The sequence below is a fragment of the Etheostoma spectabile genome, chromosome 19, assembly GCF_008692095.1.
Source record: "Etheostoma spectabile isolate EspeVRDwgs_2016 chromosome 19, UIUC_Espe_1.0, whole genome shotgun sequence".
NCBI classification, from domain to species: domain Eukaryota; kingdom Metazoa; phylum Chordata; class Actinopteri; order Perciformes; family Percidae; genus Etheostoma; species Etheostoma spectabile.
The window spans coordinates 4,346,536-4,367,605 of NC_045751.1; the positions used below are offsets into that span (position 1 = coordinate 4,346,536).

General features: G+C 40.9%; 3 protein-coding genes across 3 annotated transcripts in view; 1 reads left to right on the forward strand and 2 right to left on the reverse strand.

Moving 5' to 3' along the window:
- The window catches only part of sema4f (sema domain, immunoglobulin domain (Ig), transmembrane domain (TM) and short cytoplasmic domain, (semaphorin) 4F), a 55,892-nt gene extending 51,821 nt beyond the window's left edge, over positions 1-4,071 (forward strand). The window contains exons 8-15 of the mRNA XM_032544625.1: positions 66-247; positions 334-475; positions 619-832; positions 1,089-1,198; positions 1,327-1,478; positions 1,885-1,937; positions 2,290-2,480; positions 2,713-4,071. Of these exons, the coding sequence (XP_032400516.1) occupies positions 66-247; positions 334-475; positions 619-832; positions 1,089-1,198; positions 1,327-1,478; positions 1,885-1,937; positions 2,290-2,480; positions 2,713-3,441 (1,773 nt within the window). The 3' untranslated portion in view covers positions 3,442-4,071. The remainder of the gene's footprint in view (positions 1-65; positions 248-333; positions 476-618; positions 833-1,088; positions 1,199-1,326; positions 1,479-1,884; positions 1,938-2,289; positions 2,481-2,712) is intronic.
- A 2,533-nt stretch (positions 4,072-6,604) lies between these two features.
- LOC116707311 (carbohydrate sulfotransferase 12-like) lies at positions 6,605-14,587 on the reverse strand. Its single transcript, XM_032544626.1, has 6 exons — positions 14,524-14,587; positions 14,042-14,217; positions 13,701-13,844; positions 13,317-13,624; positions 12,311-12,601; positions 6,605-6,711 (listed from the first exon to the last, which is right to left on the reverse strand). Exons 1-5 carry the CDS (start codon positions 14,570-14,572, stop codon positions 12,361-12,363), a joined length of 918 nt encoding a protein of 305 aa, XP_032400517.1. The 5' UTR covers positions 14,573-14,587; the 3' UTR covers positions 6,605-6,711; positions 12,311-12,360.
- LOC116669446 (carbohydrate sulfotransferase 12) lies at positions 6,705-9,939 on the reverse strand. Its single transcript, XM_032499329.1, has 5 exons — positions 9,877-9,939; positions 8,368-8,589; positions 8,121-8,264; positions 7,730-8,040; positions 6,705-7,003 (listed from the first exon to the last, which is right to left on the reverse strand). Exons 1-5 carry the CDS (start codon positions 9,937-9,939, stop codon positions 6,763-6,765), a joined length of 981 nt encoding a protein of 326 aa, XP_032355220.1. The 3' UTR covers positions 6,705-6,762.
- Positions 14,588-21,070: the final 6,483 nt, after the last annotated feature.

Sequence of the window (21,070 nt, forward strand, 5' to 3'; positions counted from 1 at the left end):
TGACCGATCGAGGGCCTCATGTGAATTCACTGTCGGGCGTGTGTTTCCCCCCCCCGGCTGTTCAGTCCGATGTCGGAGGGATGAAGACTCTGCAGCGACGTTGGACCACCTTCCTCAAGGCCCAGCTGGTGTGTGAGGACAAGCCCAGCAGTCAGCGTTACAACGTCCTAACTGATGTTTTCACCACGCAACACACACCAGGAGACCCCAGCAGCACACACTTCTATGGAGTATTCACCTCCCAGTGGTGAGCTAAGGAGCAAGCAAGGGGGGGGGGGGAAGTAACATGGGGTTAGGGTTAATGTTAACCCGCCATTCTTTTTTTCTTCTTAGGGAGCGTGAGGAGTTGTCAGCAGTGTGTGTTTTCAGTCTGTCTGACATCAACAAAGTGATGGACGGTCCCTTTAAAGAGCTAAAGAAGACCTGCGAGAACTGGATCAACCCGGAACCTGTCCCCACACCAAGGCCTGGCCAGGTACTAAACTGTACAACCACATAACGACTGCAGATGTACTATTACCCGCTCTACTTTATACAATGCCTTTCATTATTAGATGAACATAAATGACTCAAACATTATTTTTTGTTTTTTTACAAATTTTCCCCCTCATCTTTTAGTGTTTGAACAATGCTTTGAGGGCTGAGGGGTTCGAGTCCTCCTTAAAACTTCCCGACAAGGTGTTGACATTTGTGAGGGACCACCCTCTGATGGAGAACAGTGTTACTGCAGCGCCGCTGCTGGTCCGGGAGGGAATCAGATACACCAAGCTGGCTGTTACGCAGACGGGCAGCGGAGACCAGCAGAGGGGAACAGTCCTGCACCTTGGGACAGGTGAGGAGACAAGGATGCAGGGACAGGAAGGAAGGAAACAATATAAAGGAAGAAAATAAAAACAACTAAAACTGGCTGCCTAATTAATCCTAATTTAATATAAATGAAAAAATTGACACAACAGTTTAAATACTTAATACTAGAAAAATCTATCAAAATTGTATGACCGTCCTCGATTAATGTAAATACATTTTGATATGAAATAAACTATATTCAATATTGTAAATAAAACCCAAATAAATGATGTGTGTTTCAGACCGTGGGGAGCTCCACCGGGTGGCAGTAGTGGGCCAGAACGCCACCTTACTGGAGGAGATTCATCTGTTCCCCTCACAGGAGCCTGTCAACAATATATTACTGCACCAGGTATTTGCACATTTGTTCACACACATACTGCACAAGCACACACACACAAAAGCATTTATGAATCTGCAGTGTTCATAAATATCTGTTATATTGCTCAGTGTCTCTGCAATGGTTCCCTGTGTTTCCAGGGCTGGGCTCTGGTGGGCAGCCCTCTGTCTCTGGCTCGTGTCCAGGCTGAAGGCTGCGCTCTATATCCCAGCTGTGAGGTGTGTGCCAGAGCCCGAGGACTGGGCTGTGTGTGGAGCACAGAAGAGGAGGCCTGCAGGCCCACTACTGCAGAGTGAGTACTAAAGGAATATCACAGAGAACTGGAAAACTTCCAAAAATGAAAAGCAAAGACAGAGAGCATTTTCTAACCCAGTATTTGGGTTAGATTTTGTTTATTAATCATCTTGAGTATCTGTTTCAACTCTTTACAAATGACTAAGATTCTCTACGTTAAAGCCTTAAAATGATTTAGCAAACCAACCGCAAGAAAAGAGAGAAAAAGAAAACATTGGCCGCAACAAAGAAGTACATTTTTTGCAATTTCTGTTTTAATCACTTATCAAAATTGGAACTGATAACTATCTATTGATTGATAATAAATTTAAAGAAATATTAAGAAAAGTATGCACCACACCAAGGAAAGTAGTTTTACTGCTAAAACGCTGATGAAAAAATGTGACTAATTTTTGCGTGTCCAGGCCTGGTCCAGGTGATGTGGTAGACAACGCCTTGAAGAAGTGTGCTATAGAGGGTAAGTGAATCTATTTTTATTATGCAAATGTCAAGTTTGTCAGCGATTTCAAACTTGTTTTTAATTACATATATATATATACTGTGTGTGTGTGTATATACACATATACTATATAGTATATATATATATATATATATATATATATATATACTGTGTGTGTGTGTGTGTGTATATACACATATACGATAATCATACATACTACATTATATCACAATGTGAATTCATATACTGTATGTATGTATGTACAGATGTATGTATGTACGGATGTATGTATGTATGTATGTAGGTGTATATATGTCTGTTTCTCTGTTATTCAACTGTGTTCTGTCTCTCTGCTTGTTGTCTCCTGCAGGACGTTGCAGCCCGTCCATGAGGGAGCTGCCAGTGTCTCTGGGTCTGCGCCTCTTGTTGCCATGTGTCCAGCTGTCTCCCAGGCCCTGTAGCTGGGAGCATCCTCCCCACAGACACACCAGGCAGCACCACTCAGACCTGGAAGTGACTGTCACAGAGGACAGCCTGGGGAAATACATCTGCACGTGCCAGGTACACAGCAAAAAGCCAGGCAAAAGTCAGCTTAGCATAAACGTATTTACCCTGCTCCACTTTTTTTCCACAATTAAACGCTCAGAACTTCTACTACTCTACTGCAAAGTTCCCGATTTGTTTTATTAATAAAATGAATGTTATTATGAACTGTCAGAGTTGTGCTTTTAAATCAAATTTAAACTGACAGATCAAACAACTTCTTGTTCTCTGTCATGTTGCTCTTCTCCAGGAGGCCGGACAAGGTAGCAGAGACCCCACCCCCTGCCGCAGAGCAGCCTATCAGCTGACACTAGAAGCCCCCAGTGCTGGAGGAACTATGGCAACCGCAGAAAGCCGCCACGTCCTGGCCATCTACATCCTTTTCTTCATCTTGGGTTTAGCGTTTGGTTTGTTCCTCCTCTACTTCGTGACCCACCGGCGCAGCTTTGCCCTCCATGGTCACCACCTGCCAGATAATTCGCTGTCGTCAGAGAAGGGGCGGGACTTGCTGGGCTCCTCAGCCACGCCACAGTCCCCTAGCAGTGCCAGCCTGCTGTCCGAGGGATTTAGATTGACAGAAAAACGTAACGGGACGTCGACCACAAACACGACTACAACGCTCCTCAGCAACCAGGGGAATGGTGGTCACCATGGCAACAGCTACAGCGGCACCCTGATCCATAGCAACCCTAGCAATGGCCATGGGAATTCCCTGTATGCAAACTGCAATACAAGTAGCAGCGGGCTAAAGTTTGCTTCGGAAATATTAGCTGCAGACTTGCTGGATGGAAGGACGGGGGAGAAGGAGAGAGGGAGGCCTGAGGGGGTTGAGAGGGAGTCGGGGGAGGGGGACGAGGTGGATGAGGGAGTGGGGGACGGGTTAGGGGATGGAATAAAAGGACTGGAGGAGGAGTTGGCCAGCTTTTCCATGTTTAAATCACCTGCACCATTGGCTAAATGTGAAGAAAGTTCCATATGAAAAGGTGATACAAAATGTTGACTGCCTCCTTGGTATTATCCAACTGAATAATACCAAGGGGAATACAAAATGGCTACTGCCAAATGCGTTTGAATGGGAGCTGTAGCATGAAGAGAGACTATAGAGATATATGAGAAATATATGATAAGTTTATGTCTAAGCGTGTGAAAAGAAAACATGTTAGTATTGTGAGTCATTGAAGATGAGAGCCACAGCTAAATAAATGCGTCACATGTAATATAAAATGTAAATATGAGCAGTCTCCGAGCACCGAAATGTCTACAGTAGACGGTGAAAAGCCATATTGTCTTTCTCCTTAACTTCCGTTGTTGCTGTTTGCTCTCTCATTATCTTCTTCTGATGGCTCTACTAAAGCTTTGACTCTCTCAGCACCTCTCTCTCTCTCTTTCTCTATTTCTATTCCTCTCTCTGACGCACCACTCAAATCCCAGACCTTGACACGTTCTAAGGCACCAAAGGACCGCTGAGCCATAGACTAACAAGTCAGACTGTTCCGCTTCTGAGCGGAGAACCATGAAGAGCGAATGCTTAAGGAGGACGATAGGGTTGAGGGTCGCCTATCAGATTTGTGTCATTGTGGAAAGTTTAAAATGCACAGCAGATGTAAGTAAGTTTATTTGATATAGCACCTTTTACAGACCAATCACAAAGTGCTTCACATAATAAACACTTGTGAAAACACAGTAGAGTGGCAACAAGCAAGAAAAATAATTGAATAATTGAAAGACCCATCAAAATCATTGAAAAGATTTAAACCCAAAGTTACAAACATCACAAACAACCTTTAGTTTGAAGCGAGTGCGTGGGACCACCAGTAGTCCCTGGTTAGAAGACCTGAGGGACCTGTTAGTAGTGTACGGACAGAGCAGGTCAGAGATATAAACTGCTTGACCATGCAGAGCTTTAAGAAGAAGAAAAAAGAACTTTAAATTGGATCCTGAACTTGTTTAGAAGCCGATGTAATGAGTATAAAATTGGAGTGCTGGACCTGGTCAACAGCCTGCACTAGTCCTGGGATGACTTGCTGGTGAAAATGGAGCATGAATGATCACCTCAAGCTCAGATTGATTGGCAATATTTCTTAATTAAAAGAAATATGTGCGGGTTAGTGATTTAAATACATGTTACTGTCAAATATAACACCAAGATTTCTCAGTTTGGACTGTACCTATGAAGAAAAGAACCCTGAGTAACCTTGGAAGTTGTATTGTCTGGAGCAACGATAAGGACTTCGATCTTATCTTATAACTGACAGCTGCCCAGATGTGTCACTTTTCACCTTCACAGTGAATGAGACAGAAGGCAAATGATTTTCAAAAGGATTTGAAATGCATTTAAGCCTAACGGAATGGACCTATCCAGACACAAAGCCACCATCACCTCGTGTTGTGGTTGTGGAACTGTAACAATGTATTGTTTTTTGTCATGTTTTTTGTAATAAAGCCTAAAAAGAAAAAGTTGCCGTTGACCCGGCATCATTGTTTCCATACTGTCTGGTGAAAATTGGCATGTGAAACAAATAGTGTCGACTGCTCCACATGCTTCCCAGATATGGACCAAACCTGTAAGTAAATTCTGCAATTTGCAACGGTGTGTGAACGTCTGTGGCTGAGCATGTGTGTACACCTTTGTAAATACGTGAAATACAATGATTATACCTTAATAATCCATTTCACGCACATGCCCTTGTCACCTGTTTAACCTAGTTTAATTAGCAGTGAAAGATCTTTAAAGTTTGACATTTTGGGAAATAGGCTGCAGTTTGTTGCTGAAATTTGATGGTGAATATAATACCAACTTACATGAAGCTACAGCCAACAGCGGATTAGCTTAAAGACTAGAAACTAGTGGAAACAGCTAGCCTGGCTCTTTCATCAATGTACGTGTTTGTAGCATTTTTTTATGCTAAGCTAAGAAGCTGCTGGCTGTCAAGCTATACGTCACAGGCTATTTCTGTGATTCCCAGGGGTCAGTTATATCATCCGGTCCTGAAAAGAAAGTGGAACAGGCTCTGACGTTGTTGTGTATGTTTTGATACTTTGATTTGAAACCAATGAAACTATTAACAGAAATACCATAGTTTGTCTAAATTAAAGAAGAAAATTGAACTGATAAGTGTTAACACTGCCCGGTCTGTGTAGATGCTCCAGCAGTTTAGTAATATACGTATGAACTGAGCTGTTTTTGCCCTCCAGTCTTCTGTAGTGATGCTCTTGTCTTCCTGCTCCTTGCAGATCATCCTCTGATCTTAACATCTCTTCAGCACTCCTCTGTGTAAATATGTTTAAGTATAATTTATCAGCCAGAAACCAATGTATGTATATTATAACCATAGTTGCAAATATGACCCATCCTTTGTTCTTTAATGAGATTGCAACTGAAAACCGTTGCTACAGCCCCTGTAAGACACTTGATGTTACATTTTTTTCCTGAGTTTTCTCATGTGAAACTACAGGGTTAGGGTTAGGCAGACACCACTTGTAAGTTTGGAAAGTTTTTTTGTATACAGGGGGAACGGGATGACACAGCAGTAGGACTTAACAGCTGTGTAATCCTTAAATGCAGGCGTGACAATAGATGAGGTAAGCAGCCCCGGCCAGCCATTCAGACATGGTCGCTTAGAACCCAACACAAATAAGTTCTGAATTTCTATCCAACGTTACACATATAGAAAATCTGAAGAAAAAAAAACAACTAAAATCTTAATTATACATTGATTTGATGAGCAGAAAATACAATGAGAAAACGATTAGTAACTCCCAGAGATTTACTGCCTGTATAACGTCATAACGTAACAGCACATACACTTGTTAAGGTTTGATTGTGCGGCATTGGCAGGTTGGTCTCTTCTTTTAAAGTGTAACTTGGATGAGTGTCTTAAATTGAATGAGAAAGCAGTGCACTTTTCACATCTAAATTTTCCTGACTGTGAAGTACTCCTTTGCCCTCTCACAGACTTATTAATAATCGTTCATTATTAAGTGGATGCATGCTCCTCCAATCACTCAAGGAAAACAGTAAAGTAGCAATCAAAACAGTAGATAGTCATCCTCTTGTCCTTGAAGCTTTCTCTCAAAATATTGACTTGAGAATTGGTCCAGTGGGATGGGAATAATTTATTTAGCCCTTCCCATAATTTGAGAGAGAAAAAAAAAATAAAAAATCCAGCACAGAGATTAGGATTTATATATTTAAGAAACAGGTTGGTTGAATATTTCCCTTGTCTTAGTGATTGTTCTTTGCTCAGAAGTAAATAGTGATTTTCTATACCCACAGGGAAGAGTGAATCATGACTTCATCTCAATACTCAAGCCATTCTCCAGGCCTTTCGTAGCCAAAAAGCCTGAAGTCCCCCTCATAGAGGTCGTACAGCTTCCTCCTGTCCTCTACAGGCACTGTGCTGAACCAGTCCGACACAGAACTAGGGGAAGTCATGTTTTCATAGGAAGGAGGGAACTTGATGTCGTCCCCCAGCTTTAACATCTTCAGCAGCTGTCCAACGTCCTGTTGTAGAGTCTCCTGATGGCCAATGAAATCATACCTGAGAGGTAAAACAACCCAATGTCAAACTACAACTGAAATTATTTTTTGCAGTAACATTCAAATCATGGTAACTTGTGGACATTAACCCTCATGTTGTCCTTGGGTCGAATGGACCCGTTTTCCTATATCAATGTTCTTTTTAATTACTCAAAATAAAATGATTGATCCATCAACATACATTCATTTTAATCTAAATATTTCCTAATTTCTGCTTTTCTAACTCAAACATTAGGTATAATTTCCTAAAATGAGTTTTGATCATAAATTTCAAAAATAACTTTAAAACTAAAGTTAATAAGTTAGTGTTACATAGTATTAAAAACATCAAAAGTGACAAATTGAAAAACGTGCTAAAAAAAAAAGGGTCAAAAAATGTAAGAAGTTTTGATTTTTTAATTTTGACGGGAAGACAACAAGAGGGTTAAGCACGGCAAGATCAGTTTACTCATGAGAAGTACCAGCCAGCCTGTGATAGAGTTTACATCTTGGAATCTAGTTGTCCTATGGGAAGTCCAGGGTTTTTGGAGCTTGAGCCAGTATAGGGACTAAAAGTCAGCTGCAGCAATGAAGAGCATTTTTAAAATGTGTCTCTTGCTCACCAAGTACACGTTACAAATGCCACAAGATGAAAACACAGAGGCAAAGCTAAATTAGTTTTCAATTCAGGAAACTAATTTTTGAAGGTGCAACATTAAAATAGATTGATTAAAAAAAAAGGCCTTACTGGATGAGGCAGGGGTGGCACTGGCGGTACATCTGCCTCCAGTGGGGGTCAAAGGGCCGCTTCTCTTCTGTCTGTGGGTCCAGCAAGTACTGAATGAAGTTGTAAAATGAGGGGTGTAACTCAGATACAGACGCCTCTTCCACCGTCTCTGGTGGATTAGTCAGGTTACCATACAGGCGCAGAATGTCCCGGGCAAAGTTCTGATAGAAGTACTCATCTTGCCACTGCAGGAACTTGTCTCGGTAGGCGGAGATGAGTCGGACGAACGGGTCCCGGACAAACAGGAACTTGGTGTAGTGTTTCAGCTTTGCCTGTAGTCAACAGCAACAAAACAAAAAAACTACTTTCTGTTTGTAACTTTAAGAACACCTCTGATGTCATTGTGACTGACCTCAATCTCTGTTCTTGAGAAAGTGTTTAGGTAAATGAGCTTGTCGATCTTATGGACTAAGTCGACATTTATGGACATGGGGTCGGGGTAGGGCTTGCTCTGCTTCAGGGCAAACATGACCCTCTTCCAGTTGGTACAGGCCACCTGTAGATAACAAGACCAAGAGTACATAATGGACGCTCTTTAACAGTTGTGAAAGACGCATGTCTACATTGTGTACTTTGAGTGTGTGTGTTAGCTATACTACCTTGGGAATGTAACAGTAGATGATGCAGTGTTTGTCGTCCACAATTAGGTTCTCCAGCTCTTTGTTGCTCAAGTCATCTAAACTGTGCTTGCCCTCAGTGAACGTGTCTCTGTCGCCATCACACGTTTCTCTAAGCAGCTTCTTTCTCAGTTCCTGCAGCTGATGGATCCCCTCTGCTGTGATGACAATTATAATAACAATAATAAGAATAATAATTACTGTCTGAAATGATTAGAGCTAAAATAATCCAAGCATTGATGAAAGACAAACATTTGTCTCTTTCAAAGCCCCAGGACACAGGACAAAAACATGTTAAATGTGAGCCACGATAATCCCAAAGTAACCAGGGGTGAGGTTGCAGCTTCACCAACTACTAATCCATTTACTTACCCCGATTCATTTTACAGGCAAGTCAAACAAGTGCAAACAAAGCCTTAACCAGGGACAGGATACACACCAGGAACAGTGTGGAATTCACACATTATACCTCTCATTTCTGGTAACACGTCCCATTGGAAACAGAACATGATGAGAAACATGGATCCCGAAAATCCCCAAAATCCGAGGTACAGCAGGAATCCTCTGCATGGTGCCATGGCGGTTAGAGCTGTCAATGGACCAGAACTAATGAAAGGAAACTCAAATGCACAGGGGTTAGGGTTACAGCCTATAAGAAGTAGATGGGTGTACTGTTGTGCAGTCACATTTCATCAAGATACTGAGTGTACACACACACACACACCTTTCCCTTCTCGCTTTCTCCTCCACACTGTCACAAGATGACAACCACAAATATTTAGGCATTAAACAAATTCTATTTATTATTTAATCCTTGTCTCCTATATAGGTGCTTTTTTTTTTAAATGACGTATTAAACTTATCCATTGCTGTTTTTAAGAGCCAGCGGTATACCATATTATTATCTAACCCAAGTGTGTATGTAGGCTATGTCTCTGCGTCTGTCTTTGATATATCTCATGAACTGTTCACCCAATCTACTTCACACTTGGTTTCCTGGGTACCCAAAGAAATGGGACTACGGTTCACTTTTTGCTGCTTCTAACACTCTTCTAACATGATTCTTCATACACTTCTGGAGCACGAGCAGCTGGGAAAAATAGGCTCTACGTAAAAGGAAACTTAATATAAAGCCATTTGCCAACACAAATTATCAAACAAGAATCAGACCCTAGATCATATTAAGTTGCCGTGAGCTGTACATGCTCCACTTCCTAACATAGGCAGAACATACCCTAACCTTGGAGCTTCGACCCTCCACAGCGCTGTGCAAAGGGAGACAATCTTGGGGCTGACCGGACAACCCAACACGCACATGGGTACTTTTTTTTTAATTTTAAGATTATTTTTTTGAGGGCATTTTTTTTTTCTTCCTTTATTAGATAGTGACAGTGGATAGACAGGAAAGGTGGGAGAGAGAGAGGGGGGACAGGTCGGACTCGAACCCGGGCCACTGCAAGGACTCAGCCTACATGGGGCTTACGCTCTTACTGGGTGAGCTGGAGGCCTCCCAAGGGTTCTCTGTCTTTTGTGACTGAATTCTGAATCGGCCATGTTCTCTGTCAGGTAACAAGAGTAGTAACCTAGGCTACAATGTCTTCCTCTGATGTAGAAGTAGTCTACACTGAAAGTCAGTAGTAGCCTAGACTATACAGTGGAGTTGCATATTAAGTGGGTCTGGGTCGTTCTGTAAGTCATTACAGAAGTGGGGGTGGGGGGGTGCAATTTGGTTTTTGGGGAAATCTACAAGCAGCATTACCACAGGCCTAGCAACCGGCCCAACGGGCACTGTACTGGTTATGTTAAAGTAGACATAAAGGATCATGAGTCAGTTAAAGCACACACATACCCATGAGGTACTTTCACTTTTCTTCACTATGTTGCAGGGTTGAACATGTTTAATCATGTTTTCATACTCACGTTTGTTTTTCTTCCAGACCCACCAAGCAGTTAAGCCCCCGCCCCTACCCATCAGCTTTTCCTGATTCAGGTGGAATTGGTGATGCCACTTTTTACATCACCGGGCCAAACCAAGTAGAGGGTAGGACTGTTTCTTTTCTTTGTTTGATGTATTTATAAAGTAATTGAAAAAATGTTGAGGATTACTTACAGTGAAGACAGACATTTAGTGATGTGAGCTTATGTATGAGAATTTCAGTGGAATTCTGTGTATGAAGGTTCCTGTAGTTCAAGCTTTAATGTAATGGTACTGGCTGAAGCGGCCTATGTGTAAATTGAACTCCCCGATATAAGTCAGTTAGACAAGAAGAGGGCTGTGCTGCCAGGAACACAGCCTGGGTCCGTTGCCGTGAGTGGAGTTTATGTCTAGTGATGGGTGAATGAAGCTTTGCGGCTGTCTGTCTGTTTGAGCTGAAAAGCTTTGAAACAGAGAACACCAGGACATCTGGTGGTTTGCAAAACTTCTAGCAGCCCATGGAGATGGGCTGAAGCCATACAACACCTTACTCATTTGAATGACATTAGTCTCATGTGTGCAATAAATGTTCCACAAGCCTGAGTGGTATTATTAAAGCCTCTGAACACTCACACAGGTATTTTCAGTTGTGGTTGATTAGACTCTTCTCAGGTTGAAGGTGGGCCAGAGCATAGCTGGGAAATTGTCAAGTGACAAGTCTTCATCTACCAATAAGAATGATGAAGGTGTCATTCATCCCAGCCTAACAGGTGACACAGAGCTAACAGGTGACTCAGGAAGAGGTCAATCAGTCTATACACACCCACACAGTCCTGGGAAGAGGTCTAATTAACCCCATTAACTGGAAACACCTGTTTGGGTGTTCAGAGCCTTCAACTTATTAAATGTATATGGTGTTGTGCAAATAAAGTATTACAGTATCACTGAATCTGTACAATGCATCATATTTTTAAGATTCCCCCTTAAAAAGTCCAGTTATAGTGCAAGCAGAGGAGGATCAGCCTGGACTCCAAAGATACGTCAAAACAATTCCCCAATACAGACGATGTACTGCATTCTACTGCTGTCAAGACAGGATTATGTAAAGTCCCACCATTATTAACAAAACCCGCAATATAAAGCAGAGTGGGTGGGGCAGGCTCTTCAGGTATCCCACAAGAATGTGTACTGCGTGTAGCATTTAAACCTGAAATGAAAGTACTAAACGTTTCCAACCTGCGACCATTTGCTGCATGTTGTCCCCCCCTCTCTCTCCTCTTTCATGTCTTCAGCTGTCCTGCCAGTTAAAGGCCTTAAATGCCCCAAAAAAGAATCTTAAAAATAAATAAATCAGCACTTACACTTGTTGAGGTTTGTTGGTCAGGCATGAACAACCAGTGATCTGTGATTGATGCTTTGGAGTGAAACTTGGGTTAGTGTCTTTTTTTAATTTTGTTAAACGAGAGAGCACTTTATGTTACACCACACGTTTCCTGACAGTGAAGCTCCCGTTGTCCTCTCACTGACAAATTAGCAAGTGGATGAATGGTCCATGAGGGTCCTCCATTGTTAAGACATACTAGCATCAGTTTCTCTAAGTTTATCACCATACCTTCCCAGTGAGCACCAACTGGGATTTCAGCATTGATTTCTGCTGTAGTTGAAAACCGGGTAATGATCGGTCAGATTAACGTCTTAAGACTTCTTTTCAATCCCCTAATGTGTAGTCACAGCATCTGCATGTCACAAAACACGTTAATTGGTTTAGCTGTAGGCTGAGAGAGAGACTATATTTTGGATCCTATGAAAGTATTTTTCCAACTCTAGGCAAAATGTGTTCTACACAGATGTAATTTCAACACATTTAGTGTTTCATCTCATCTGAAATGTCAAAAATATGGAACTAAAGTTAATTTGACTGTAGAACTTTGACCTTTTTAGCAAGTTAGCTGAATATTTATCTGAATATTTGTAATTTCCTCGTCTTAGCGATTGTTCTTTTCTGGCAAGTAAATAGTGGTTTTCTATGCCCACAGGGAAGAGTGAATCATGACTTCATCTCAATAATCAAGCCATTCTCCAGGCCTTTCGTAGCCAAAAAGCCTGAAGTCCCCCTCATAGAGGTCGTACAGCTTCCTCCTGTCCTCTACAGGCACTGTGCTGAACCAGTCCGACACAGAACTAGGGGAAGTCATGTTTTCATAGGAAGGAGGGAACTTGATGTCGTCCCCCAGCTTTAACATCTTCAGCAGCTGTCCAGCGTCCTGTTGTAGAGTCTCCTGATGGCCAATGAAATCATACCTGAGAGGTAAAACAACCCAATGTCAAACTACAGCTGATCTAAGCATTGTTTTGTGAAAACAATAGAATCACACAGTCAAACATTACAGTCAAAATCTACTCAGCCTGTGAAACAATTTTACAGTTTTGGGGTGTAGTTGCATTATGGGAAGTCCATAGTTTGTGGACCTTGACCCCTTCTAGGGACTAAGGCTTGGTTCACACTACAGGGCTTAATGTTCGATCCAATAGGCCAGTGTACAACTCATTTTCTGCCGAAACCAGTGTACCATGGAAGCATGGTGGAAATAGCAAGCTAGTTATATATAGCTACAATCAGCCAAAGTTGTCACCAGTAACCTCATAACATCCAATCACAAGTCAAGTCAAGGAACACTAGCCAATCACAGCACAGTGGGGTGGGACTAGGGAAACACACTTAAGCCAACTCCATGAAATACATAATACTCTACCATTAGATAACAGCAGAACAGTGTAAATAACTAAATCTCTGTCTTCAATACTGTCAAATGTCAAATTCTGAAAATACAGCCGTTATAATAATTACACTTAATGTGTAATTTAGGCCTCATCTGCTTGTAACGAAGCCTAAAAGTCAGGATGTTCGGCTTTTAAAATACTACAAGGAAAGTCACCAAATTGAAGGGAACACCAAGTCTGAACTGAATTAGTTAGTGTGATTTAATTGAAGTGGCCTTATGTAAAATGACCTTACTGGATGAGGCAGGGGTGGCACTGGCGGTACATCTGCCTCCAGTGGGGTTCAAAGGGCCGCTTCTCTTCTGTCTGCGGGTCCAGCAAGTACTGAATGAAGTTGTAAAATGAGGGGTGGATCCCGGATGCAAATGCCTTGTCCACTGTCTCTGGTGGATTAGTCAGGTTACCATACAGGCGCAGAATGTCCCGTGCAAAGTGGAGATAGAAGTACTCATTGCGCCGCAGGAACTTGTCTCGGTAGGCAGAGATGAGTCGGACGAACGGGTCCCGGACAAACAGGAACTTGGTGTAGTGTTTCAGCTTTGCCTGTAGTCAACAAATAATTAAACCTCCATTGCTTTTAATTTTTTTACTTTACACTTCTAATGTCATTGTTACTGACCTTAACCTCTGGTCTTGGGAAGCTGTTTAAGTGAGTGAGCGTGTTGTATTCATGGACCAAGTCACCAGATGTGGACATGGGGTCAGGGTATGGCTCAGTCTGGTTCAGGACAAACATGACCCGCTTCCAGTTGGTACAGGCCACCTGTAGATAACAACAAGACTAAGAGTCTGCTCAATCACAACAAATGGGCCTGCTGACCAATCAGAAGACTGGACTTTTCAGTAAGGCAAGCTCAGACAAAGGAGCTGCAGCAACGGGCAGTATGAGAAACACATGTATTTTGGACATCAAGGCTAATAAACCTTGTGTACTTTGAGTGTGTGTGTTAGCTATACTACCTTGGGAATGTAACAGTAGATGATGCAGTGTTTGTCGTCCACAATTAGGTTCTCCAGCTCTTTGTTGCTCAAGTCATCTAAACTGTGCTTGCCCTCAGTAAACATGTCTCTGTCGCCATCACACGTTTCTCTAAGCAGCTTCTTTCTCAGTTCCTGCAGCTGATGGATCCCCTCTGCTGTGATGAGAAGAATAATAATTACTGTCTGACAACTATCTGAAATGATTAGAGCTAAAATAATCCAAGCATTGATGAAAGACAAACATTTGTCTCTTTCAAAGCCCCATGCAGCTAATAAAAAAGCTACGTTAAACGTGAGCCACGATAATCCCAAAGTAATCAGGGGTGAGGTTTCAGCTTCACCAACTACTAATCCATTTGCTTACCCCGATTCATTTTACAGGCAGGTCAAACAAGTGCAAACAAAGCCTTAACCAGGGACAGGATACACACCAGGAACAGTGTGGAATTCACACATTATACCTCTCATTTCTGGTAACACGTCCCATTGGAAGAACATGATGAGAAACATGGATCCCAAAAATCCCAAAAATCCGAGGTACAGACGGAATCCTCTGCATGTTGCCATGGCAGCTGGAGCTATCAATGGACCAGAAACATGAAAGGAAACTCAAATGCACAGAATTTTAAGAAGTCAGTTATATTAAGGGTAAAAGCCATTCCTGATTAAAGAAAAGCTGTGGAAATACTAGCCACAAAAGAACCGGATAGGGTGTAAAACTATATTACACTAGGTTTTAATAACACTGAGTTATGCAAGCTGAAGTCACATACATTAGTTTCAATGTTTTTCAAATTAAGTAACTAAATAAATTAGAAATTAGTAGAAAAACATCAATTGATATGGCTGTAAAGTAGCAACCTAAATATGTCACATAATCTTTACATCACTCACCTTGATATACCTTGTTGCAATGTGCTCTGAAGATCTGAGAGAAAATCACTGATACCCAGCCTGTACCTACAGAAGCTTTACAAGTGCACTGTGATGACTTTTAGGTGAGCACAGCAAACTGTGGAAAGTACATGATAAAACAAGTTTGACAATGGAGAGATGCAAAGCTGATATTGACTTTCCAACATCCTCATCCAGGATTTACAATTCCACCACGCCTCCTTGATTATTTAAAGGTGCTGTACTTGAAATACTGAACAAAATACAACCATTATCAAATTTCTTTTAAAGAGCTTGACAGGGTCTATTCACTACATGGAAACGCATGGTCAAATGAAGGTTATTTTGTGATTCTTACAGATATTCATGGTCATCGTACTGACTTTGCTGTGGTGGAATTGCCAGCTGACAAAACATCATTAGAAGTTAAGACAGTGGTACCCCGGGTCTCTTTCAGGTCGGTGTCCAACAAAACAGCAGTAGATCACAACCTTTCTCAGGCAGAGTAGTAGTTCAACTCTCTGTGTCCATAGAAGACGGGAGACGGAACATCTGTATTATAAGACAAGGAGGAAGGTCATGGAGGAAGTTAACACCTACACACACACACCTAAGGATTATGCCTGTATGGAATGCTTACTGTATTGGCCATCAAAGTTTGGGTTTCCACAAAATGGTTCATTGAGGATGTTAAAACAGGATTTAGAGGGAAGAGAGGAGAAGTTGCAGAAAAAGATTAAGATGGGGGGTTTAAAGCTAACTGACAAAACAAAGAACGTTTTTAAAGGTCCCATGGCATTAAAATATCACTTAATGAGGTTTTATAACATTAATATGTGTCTCACCCCAGCCTGCCTATGGTCCCCCAGTGGCTAGACATGGTGATAGGTGTAAACCGAGCCTTGGGTGTCTTGCTCTGCCTTTGAGAAAATGAAAGCTCAGATGGGCCAATCTGGAATCTTGCTCCTTATGAGGTCATAAGGGGCATGGTTACCTTCCCTTTCTCTGCTTTGCCCGCACAGAGAATTTGGCCCACCCATGAGAGAGAAACATCATGGCTTTCAAACGAGCAAAGTGGCAGTTGGTCAAGGACACACTCCCTCCCTCCCATTGCCCCCCCCCCCCCCTCCGCAATAGCTTCAGACTCAGAAATGGCACATTATAAGGAAAGCTCATTTTGGGACTGGCTCTAAATGTAAATGTAAATGTGCTGCCCGGCCCGTTCTGGGAACAGCTAGGATTGTGTATGGAGCAACGGCTTATACAATATGTTGTCCCATACAAGCAGCCTACCTATTTTATCTGCTTTTAACTGGTTTTAACTGCTCTTTGTTTGATTTCTTATACTGCACTGTAACTTTTATTCTCGTATTTAATCTGTTTTTAAATATTTTTTTAATCCTTTTTATGTAAAGCACTTTGAATTGCCCTGATGTTGAAATGTGCTACACAAATAAAGCTGCCTTGCCTTGCCTCAGGATAGGCTCTGCTGCAGTGTGATCATGCTTACATTGTTTTTACTCTGTGCTGGGGCGTTTGGGTTCATGATTTAGGTTCATAAGCATATGCGCTTACAATATCTAAGCAATATCTTTGCTTACATTGAAGGGAAGAACTTCAGACATTGGGATGGCACTACGCTACTGTTTAATCCTAGATTCTACTCGATTGAGATTTCATTAGCTGCTTCTGTGTAGCTCATCAAAGTCTCATGAACGTTTTTCACATGTGAATATGAGTTTGCGGTTTCTGAGTTTTTTCATAACAAGCGTCACCGTGAGATTAACAAATTTGTGGTATTAGTCTATGTAAATGAAAGGGACTTGACTTCCTATGTAAATTAACCCTAGTTGTGTAAACAAATGCAACTGCTACTCCTGTAACAGAGGTGATACCCACAGAAGGCTGCACATATTCCATCACATTGTTTCTGACCTCACCTGTATACCTGTGATGTCTCTAAAGAAATCATTTGTTTCTGGAGCATCCCACACAGTCCCAACACATATGCTTACAGTGTAACAAGCCATTTCCTGCATGAACAAAGCACTACAACAGTAAAACAGTAAATGTGTGCCTTATTATAAAGTGTACAAGCAGCAGGCATGGCATGCAGCCACTGAAGCAGCTGTGAAGCTGATTTGAATCAAGTCATTTCAGGTAATTTGGTAGACTCTGTAAGGACACGCCCCTACCAAGATTCAGCAACTACTGAACTGTTAGTCAGAGGAGAGAGCTCCAGTCTGGAGCCAATCCAGACTGTTAGTGAAGTTAACATCTGTGTGGACAGCAAGCCATACAATGGCTGATCAGATATATTGTCAGTTAGTTTCAGTTTCCCCACCCTTAAACTCCAGGGGTTTATTGATTAATAATTAGTTGGATTGAATTCATGTTTTTGTACCTTGAATTGATACAGGAAAGACTCAGATTGGTGAACATTAAGTTTACCAGAAGGAATGAAACGTTTGTGTCCCCTGCAATGTTGAAATAAAACCTACACCTACATGAGGATGTGGTGAACCCATTAACTCTCTAGAAACACATCTTTGCAACGCACCGCAAACAGCGACAGCAACAAGAAACTGAATTCATATTCATTCTTTAGGCTGTTAAAGAGGCAACACAAAATGAAATGTGCACTGGTCACTATTAGACTATTAAACTTTAGCACAAGACTGAAGGGAGCCGCAGCCTTTCTAGTGGTCTCAGTGAACCAAGCACCCAGGACTGAAAGACCTCTAGCCTTATGTTCTTAATTCTTTACCATTTATATGTTAAAATACAGTACTTTATCATTCCAGTATGCATCTTGCACACTACATTTGCACATTTATGTGTCTATATTGCCAATAAAACTGATTCTGATTCTTGTATGTATTTTTATTAAAGTTTTAAATCCCATCAAGTTTGCCTGTTCATTAATTCCTGCTAATGCACGGACAGTTTAAAGTAATAATACAATTGGTACTACGGTTGTTGAAGTTTTTTAAAGGTTAGGGGAATGTAAAAAAGAACATTTGGGGAACATTCTCCATAGGTTGCAACGTTAGATAAAAAAAAATTGCCAAATCTTTAAAGGTTTTGTCACTTTTTTACATTTTTGTTACTTTTTTTGACATCGTTTCACATATTTGTCACTTTATTTAACATTTGTTTACATTTTAGTCCCTTTTATTGACATTTTTCTAAACTTTTTAAGTCTAAGTTCTTTTACCAATTGTTTTTTTCTCCAAATGCTATACAACTGACAAAAAACACACAAATTCAATGAAAGTAGAGAACTGATTATTAACATAACTTGTGAGGAGCGTTGTTGGAAGCCATCCACGTTACTTTTTTGGAAAATTTGTTTAAAAACCCAAATTTCTAATATAGAAACCTTTTGGAAAGGGGTCAGAGTTGACCCGAAGACAACAGGAGGGTTAAATAAACTTCAGTCGAGTCAACCCTGTTGACTGCATCAGTGATCTTTCTATTCCGCATTCTTCCTACAGCCTAATACCAGTTTTTAGGCTGCAAAATAGTACACGTTACTGCAAATTAAACTGAGATGTCAGGGTCAATCTCCACCTCTGAAAAGTGCCGCTCCTTAGCCGGATTACGTCTGGCAATGTTGTAAACTGTAGGGGCGAGGCCTCAAAACCAAGAATATAGGGGGCGTGATATTTAAATTACGATCGTTTCCAGCCGCTGCATTTATCAATGTATGACCGTTCTTACGCTCTGATTGGTGTTATATGAACGTTTCATGAATCCCACTTGAAGCCTGTAAGAGGATTTCTACGCTGGTTTCTGCGTTAGGTTGATAAATGAGAGCCATTGAGCCTAATATTATACTATATACTTTAATACTGTATTTAAATATCCTTATCTGATGAATCTAGCACTACAGGTAAAGATGGTCTTTGTTAGAAGCAACAGAAGAGCTAACTTACAGTATCAGCTGTACTGTCTCTACAGAGGAAGTATTTGTACTAGACCATCCGGACTTCATATTTCAGGATTGCAAAGAAATAAGTCTTCAGACAACAATAGTTCCCATGTATTGAATTTATTTTTGTTGAAGAAGAAAATGGGATTGTAACCTGCAAGGAAGCAATTACAATTCAGCTTGATACCCCTCAAGGGCTTTAACAATGTTCTTCGCTTTTTCCAGGTCCTTTTGAAGTTTAGCTATTCTTGCATCCATCGCCACATTCTCCTTATCTACAAAGGTCTTGAGTTTCCATATGAAGTCCTTGGTGTTCTCCATGAAACCATCCAGTGATGGAAAGCCATCAGGTAACTCTTCTGAGGTTGTTTTCATTAATGCCATTATTGGCTCAAAGATGGTCATATAATGACTTATCAGCTCTGAAGGGGTGTCCTTTTCTACCTAATGGGGAGCAATAAAATCACTTCATGACATGGTACTAGCTTGCTGTGTTGGTACGTTCTGTTGTGTCCACTGTAGAACAGGAAATCATTTCTGAACAAGGTACAGTTTTCTCATCCTGCCAGGGTATTCTATCATTGAAGTTACTCCAATGCACTTTTGTGAACATGGAAAACATGGACACTGATTGGCTGTGTCACTCACTCACCTTCAGTTTGTCCAGCTTTTGCTGTGCTGTCTTAAGTTTTTCCTTCATATCTTCCTGCAAATCCAGCATGATAATGAGAATCAACATGCAGTAACATTTGTGGACATACTTATAATAAGCAGCTCTAATGAAGTGCATATTGACTCATACGACTGTAGATAAAAGAAATTAAAAACATTTCAAAAGGATATTTACTTGTAACGACTCACTTTGGACTCGCAAATAAAAGTAGAACTGTTTTCTAAAGCAAAGGGAAGTTAAGCTACAACTCATTTACCAGTTTTTTGTTGTCTATCAGTGAACTTGCGAGGCAAACCAGACACAGCAGAGTAAAGAGGAAGTAGAGGCCTCCAGTCCCTGCTCTGCTCCTGGACCCAGCTGCTGCTGCCATTGCTGTTCTAAATAACATTCATAGAGCATAAAGGGTCAAATGGGAAATAGAAAACACTTTTATATTGTAATATGTGAAAGTCTACAGTACAAAGCATCTTACAGTGTAGTCAGTTTAAGTTTCTAATCTTACCTGTAATGTAAGTGAAGAAAGAGCTGTACGGGGGATGAGTGAAAAGAAGTTATGAGACGACGCCCCATAAAATGCTTTATATACTCCTCGTGTCACCTCGCCCACATGGCGTACCCACATCCTTAGTGCCCTTGGAGTTTCACTTTCACAGACATACTATTTCGCAATTTTACTTCAAAGGAATGCACCTAGATGACAAACCAGAACAAAGCTCTAGTACAAACTGTATTCACATTCAGTATCTATTGTGATAAATGGAGAATTGACATTAATGGATGCCTTATGAAAGAAATGATTTGTTATTCTGATATATTTACCCCTTATGTTGTCGTCCCGGGTCAAAAACAGAAAAAAATTTGACATTTTCGTCCCTTTTTCAGACTTTTTAGTTTTCAATAACACCATTTTACTACCACTAGTTTTACACTATTTTTGGAATTCATGTTCAATACTCCTCATTTATATAGAACTATACCTCATATTTGAGTTTTAAAAGAAGCAGAAATTATGAATTATTTTGAATAATAGTTAAGATCAGAGGAACGTACAGATGAGTTTAGTCAAGAATGAAAGTGATCAATTGTATTTGCAAAGAGCGTTGAATAGAATCCCATCCACTTTTTTGTGGTAATTTGGTTAAAAAGAAACCCATATTTCAGATATAGACATTTTTTAAAGGGATAAAATTTGACCCGAGGATAACAGGAGTGTTAAAGATTACTATGAAACTGACAATTATGTAAAAGTTGTTTTTATTAAATTAATCAGTGACAATTTATGTCTGCAAAAGCTTTCCTCTGCTTCTTTTCTTCTTTCACTTCATAAGAAACTGTCACTCAACACTTTCTATTTCTTTTAAACAAGTATGAGTAATTGTGAAACCCTGCCCCAAGGTAGCAGTCATAAAGTGAAGGCCTGTGTGTCTGCTTACAGTTTTGTCATGTGATCTGTGGTTGGACATGGAGGGGTGTGATGGAGGCCGAAGCTGCTCTTCAGTGTGTTGGT

Bases quoted from the DNA above. Each gene is read 5' to 3' on its own strand.
- LOC116669446 (XM_032499329.1), bottom strand. From the start codon at position 9,939: ATGGCCGATTCAGAATTCAGTCACAAAAGACAGAGAACCCTTGGGAGG. The intron at 8,265-8,367 runs GTAGTATAGCTA...TGTTATCTACAG, and splicing joins TCTACTGTTACATTCCCAAG to GTGGCCTGTACCAACTGGAA. The intron at 8,041-8,120 runs GTCAGTCACAAT...TGTTGACTACAG, and splicing joins TCTCAAGAACAGAGATTGAG to GCAAAGCTGAAACACTACAC.
- LOC116707311 (XM_032544626.1), bottom strand. From the start codon at position 14,572: ATGTTTCTCATCATGTTCTTCCAATGGGACGTGTTACCAGAAATGAGA. The intron at 13,845-14,041 runs GTAGTATAGCTA...TGTTATCTACAG, and splicing joins TCTACTGTTACATTCCCAAG to GTGGCCTGTACCAACTGGAA. The intron at 12,602-13,316 runs GTAAGGTCATTT...TTTACCTCTCAG, and splicing joins TGCCACCCCTGCCTCATCCA to GTATGATTTCATTGGCCATC.